At 35.3% G+C, this 5,997-nt stretch overlaps 1 protein-coding gene across 1 annotated transcript; it reads left to right on the top strand.

Annotated features, from left to right (window-relative positions):
* Positions 1–3,256: 3,256 nt before the first annotated feature.
* LOC145071489 (uncharacterized) lies at positions 3,257–5,534 on the top strand. The gene is made up of 2 exons (XM_079018361.1): positions 3,257–4,169; positions 4,302–5,534. The coding sequence occupies exons 1-2, from the start codon at positions 3,290–3,292 to the stop codon at positions 5,456–5,458; spliced, it is 2,037 nt and encodes a 678-aa protein (XP_078874487.1). The 5' UTR covers positions 3,257–3,289; the 3' UTR covers positions 5,459–5,534.
* Positions 5,535–5,997: the final 463 nt, after the last annotated feature.

The raw sequence follows: 5,997 nt of genomic DNA, 5'->3' as shown, positions 1-5,997 counted from the left end.
CTTTCCCGTTGCCCTTCACACCGGCACCAGTCCACCATATCGCTCTGGTTTCTTCTCGCCTTTGTATACATCCTCGACGCTACCCTCTCTGATTCTTCACGCCGTACTCTATCCTCTATCCTCTATGTTTTATTCACGCCATCGTACATCGTCGCCTCTCTTATTCGATAAGTTACCTATTAGACCATCCGTTATACCCACCACTAACCACAATAATGGTGGGTGTCATATCATCACCACACTCTCTACCACTAACCATGGGATACCTACCACTAAACACACCACTCCACCTTATTTTTTTATTTGAATTTAATTCAAAAATACATTAAAACACAATAAAACATATTTTTTTTTAAATTAGTTTTTTATTCAATGAAACAAAGATTACATTAATTTAAAACACACAACATAAAATAAAAAACATAATAATAATAAAAACATAAAAATGCAACCACAAACAAATTATACTAGTTTTTAACCCTTATTTTTAATGACTAAATTTAGGGACTCTTTCGATTTTCGTCAAGCTTTGACGTGTTTCAACGATGTGTGTTTTGTGTCTTCATATTGGTGCATGGCCACAACAAACGGGTCGCCTTCGTCTACGTTGTTTATAACAAACTTATAAATCTCATTGAATTGAAGACATTTTACCCTCATGTCACGAAACTTCCAACATATTTCATCAAGATTACGACTTTGGCAACCCATTAAATCATGGAAAACGTTTCCAACTTTTACCCAAAAATTAAAAGGTATTTATGGGTCTTCGGAAACAGCTACTCATGTTAATGCTAAGTTCTCTTGTTTATTCTCTGACCAATTCATCATTTTAGGAGTCATTGGCTTTGAGTGAAGCAAAAAAAGTGTGTGATTGTGAGAAGAAGAGAAAAGAATTGCGTGAGTAAAATGAATGAATAGGTGTGGTATTTATAGAAGAAGTTTAATGTTGTTTAAAACGTAAAATTAAAAAAAAAAAAAAAAAAAGATTTTAAACCCCAAATATGGCCGTTACTCAACACCCAATCACATTTTCCGTTTGCATTTGTTGTCCTCACCACGATTCCCCACGACCACGAACCACCACTTGCCACTGGGATGGTGTGCACGGTCGTGGTTCGTGGCCAGCTAGACCACGAACACGTCCGTTGCAACCATACCGAACGGCCTTACATCAATCTTCATTATTCTATAGACGATTCCATATGTTTCCATGGTTACGTGAAGTTGATGTATTCTCTTTCCCATTGTTTCGGATGTGTGGCCAAGCCTTATTGACTTCACATTACATGCTTCTTTACAATTTCTTTCTCGTTGATAATGCCTTGTAATTTCCGTTTCCATGGCTGATTGGAATGGTAGGATCTTGGCTCTGGTTAATAATTTCTTTCTTTATATTCAAATTCCCATTCAAGTTAGGTTGTACTCAAGGTTGGTCAAAATTAGTGCTAACTTGAAAAGGATCATACATCTATGCTATGCTCGTTTAGTGAAAGATCGAACTGTTCCCATTAGTAAAGCGAAACAACTGTGTTGAAATGTGTATCTTCACTTGTTTACATGCAGGCGGGGTTTAGATTTTTGCTTAGGTTTTGGTGTTTCAGCTACAACAACATCAATGGAGGGATTAAAGGTATCTGATGCGGAATGATTGGTGTTGTATTTACATTCATCACAGTGCAAAAATGTCTCTGATCACGCCATAGATCTCTGGTGAAATTATTATTCCTTTGATTTAATTTATGGAACTTTGACTATTTCCCTGTCTTATTAGTTGCTATTAGTTGCTACCTTGTAAGAAATAAACTGTAGTCTGGATGAGGCACACGGGTTGCCAACTTACTAAAAATAGTTAGGCCAAGGTGAAACATAATGCACTTTCTTTTCTATGTTGCAAATATTTTCTAGGAAGCAACCAAGTAGAATTTAACATAGTCAAATGCAAATAAAGCAAGTCAACTGGCCTAAACAACGGACCAAAGGGAGGATAAAGTGCTTATAAAAGTTGTTGATTTTAAAGGGAAGCATGCAAATTACAGGTGACCACTTTCTTGCCCATATTTCCATACACCTTTGATTTCATGAAATGTGAATATCATCTCCTTAATGTGTATTTCAATAAGTTTCTTTAATACCATCAAATAAACATAATCTTTTTATAGATAAACAAGATGCACAAAACTAAATCTAAGTTTTTACTTATCTGATCTCATATTTTAATTCATAGAGATAGATTAACCATCCTCATTATTTTGAGACATATTCTATGCATTTGTTATTTTAATAATTTATATATGTTTTCTACAAAAACCAAATTCTGAACAACAAGGCTACTATAAGTATATGGTAAGTACTTTCACATTGTAGTTTCTTCAGTTATGATAAATATGTACTTGTTATTTTAGTGAGTAGTTAATGGTATATTGATAGATGGGAAAGATGTATGCTATATACTGTTCTAGTCAGCCTCAATGAATCTAATCTGGTGGATTGAGTGTCACCTCCATGCAGAGTTATTTGTTTGAAGCTGAATTTTGTAACTAATTATACAATTGTAAATTTGTAATGCAAAAACAAATTTCAAGGTGATTGATTCAACCTGAGTAGTCTATACTATACCATAGTGATTGATAGGTATAGAAGAAAATTAAACATTTCAAGGCTTGGAGTTTATTGGTAGTTAGTTTTATTTTCTAATTTTCTGCTTGCTTGCTTGCATATTTTACGAGACCTTAGAAAATAAATATTGCTACAACTTTCTTAACACCTTGAGTTATGAGAATCATTTGTATTTTGATTTTTTTTTCAAGTTCATATATATTTTGTTTATGGATCAAAGGAAAACGACCCCATATGAGATCTTTGAACAGTCAACTCCACCAATTGACTTCGGACTGTTTTTAAACTCAATCATATCACATGAATCAACTCTAACCTCTGTATACCAACTAATAAAACAGGCTAATACACAACTTAATTTTTTCACTAGCTTATTCCTTACTTGTTAGAGAGGTGGTACTAAAGCTAAAGAAAAAGAAAATGGAAAAGAATGCTTTGTGTATTTCAATTGTGTTTATTCCTTACGTGTTAAACAAAAAAAAAAGAACAAAACATGGAACCAAATACAGAATAATGAAGAATTAGAGAAAATATGTCCCACATTAGAGTGTCTAAGAAAAAAAAGGGCCTGCTTGGTTTTGTGAAATTGCCACACGTATATTCTCTTTCCTTATTATAAATAAGATGGAGTCTAACACATCATTGTTGTAAAGAGAGAAATATAATTAAAATGAATGTATTGGAACATGAGCATCCCCTAAAGCTCGTTGATTTGCGGCTAGAATATCCACCCTACGAAGAAGAAGAAGAGGAAAAAGAAGAAGAAGATGATGATGATGATGATGATGAGGGTGGTGGTGATCTGGTTAAGAAAGAGGACTTTTCTGAAGTTGCATGTGACAGGTGTGGCCAAGTAATCAGCATGTACCACATGTACTACTACAAATGTATGGGAGGTGATTCATCATCATCATCATCATCATGTGAATGTCGTTTCTCACTTCACAAATTCTGTGCTGAGCTGTCCCCAAGGTTAGACCATGCATTGCACCAACACCCCCTTATCCAGGGTTATGAGACGTATTATTTTTGGACATGTGATGTTTGTAACCAAATGCACACAGATGATGCAATTTGTTATAAATGTGATGAATGTTCTTTTTACATTGATCTCAAGTGTGCTGTGGAAGTAGGAAAACGAATCATCCATCATCCGTGCCACCCACACGCATTAATTTGTGCAATCTCTCAACCCATTTTGTGCTACTGCCAGGCTTGTGGGAGAAGACATGAAGGGATGTTCTATCAATGTAGTACCACTTGTACCAACTTCACCATACACGGTGATTGTGCTTTCCTACCAGAAAAATTGTTAATCCAAGACAGAACAGATGGTGCTTTTCATCATACTCATCCCCTCACCATTTCATATTCATTCCCAGATCAACGAGCTAAGCATTTTCCCAGATGCAGAGTATGTGGTGGTTATTTTTTCGGTAACACAGAGGCATATCATTGGATATACAAATGCGATAAATGTATGTATTATGCCCATCTAGATTGCGCAACATCAAGAACAGAGCCGTTCATGTCCATCTTCTTGTCTGCAGGTAAATAAGTTCTTTTATGATTGCTTTTGTTTCATTATTATTCACTCTTAACCAGACCCAGTTAGTAGATGAATAACTATGTATCTATCTATAAGGTATAGGTATACTAACCAGCCTTGTTATTTCTATTAGATTTTGGCAAAACCATTAAAAATTTTGAAGATGTTGACCATCCTGATCTCCTTCGTCTCCCATTCCCCGATGAAACATACAGCCTACCTAAACACTCCTTGTTCTTCCAAGAAGAAAGCGGATCAAGTAGTTATGAGGGAAACCTAAAACACATAAGTCATCAACACCCTCTCATTCTAGTTGATGTTGATCACGGGCAAACCTCCTCCTCCTCAAATTCTTTGTTATTAATAAAGTGTCATGACCCAATGAAAAAGACCCAACTGCTATGCAACGGATGTCTCAGACCAATCATGTCCACCATGCCTTTTTACAAATGCCTTCACCAGAGTTGCAATGACTTTGCTCTCCATGATTGGTGCACTCGACTCCCCCAAGAAATACAAAACCACCCAGATCACCCACAACATACCCTACATCTCATCTACTCAAACAATCTTCCTTTCTTTTTCGGTGTGTTCCATTGTGCTGTTTGTGATCTGCCTTGCAATGGATTTGCGTATGGTTGTGTCGAATGCAAATACTTTGTTGATGTTTCATGTGGGATTATACCTAAAGAAATCACACATAAAGCTCACCCAAATCACATACTTTCATTAGTTCAAAAGATATTTGGTGTTGATAGGTGTCATATATGTTGCCTACCTTTTTTTGATGATCATGTTCATTATGAAATTCGTCCAATTTTGTTCGGCTGCAAAGCTTGTGATATTTATATGCATCCCCAATGTGCTTTGTTATTAGCCGAAACAACCAGGCACAAGCATGACAAGCATCCCATACACCTAAGTTACCTCCCAATTGAGAACCATAAGAGTGAATACTTTTGTGAAATTTGTGAGCAGGATTTGAATCCTAATGCATCTTTCTATCATTGCAAAGATTGTGTTCAATCCATACATACGGCTTGTGCTCCTCTAATAGTTAAGTGCGAAACAGAAACCTATAATTTCCATTCCAGAGGCACTTATTATTTTGTTAATATAAAGTTTGGAGGCACTCATAACACCCGTCAACACCTACACCCTCTCTCATTTGCTCAAGGTCTTGAGTTAGATGATCGATGTAGTCGTTGTTTTGAGTTATTACAATACAAAATGATCTTTAAATGTCTTGAATGTAGGTTTGCCATTGATTATGACTGTTGTAAATTGTAAGCATTTGAGCCACCATATATGAAGCTTTTGCTCTCCCTACAACATTGGTTTGTAATTGAAATTACTCTTTTTTGCATCTCTCTCCTTCATGTGTAAGATAATACAATAAAAAAATGGTTTGTAATTGAAATTACTCTATCTTGTATCTGTCTCTTTTATTCATAAGATAATACAATAACAAAATGGAATTTAACGCATGCATTGATTCTTGCAATTTTTTTGTTCATCCCTAGTGATTCAAACATATTTTTGTTCATCCCTCGTGATTTAATCATATGTTTACCACTGTCAACTGTCAAACTCATATTTATCTTTAGTCTATCATTTTCTTAAGTTAGATATGAATGTTAGATCATATCTGTCCTATGATCTAATTTTTGATGCCATAATTTATTCATTGAAAATCGAAAACTTAACGGCCTAAAACCCCAACTCAAATGGCTTTTTCAGGACAAAAACCAAACTATATCTGTTTACTAAACAAAATAAATTGAACCGACTTGTGCTCACTAGTCACTCCTAGCAAATTGACAAAATAA

The sequence above is a fragment of the Lactuca serriola genome, chromosome 8, assembly GCF_051521515.1.
Source record: "Lactuca serriola cultivar US96UC23 chromosome 8, Lser_US96UC23_V15, whole genome shotgun sequence".
NCBI classification, from domain to species: Eukaryota; Viridiplantae; Streptophyta; class Magnoliopsida; order Asterales; family Asteraceae; genus Lactuca; species Lactuca serriola.
Note: the sequence above shows the minus strand (reverse complement) of the source record. Positions and strands in the feature narration are given on the sequence as shown.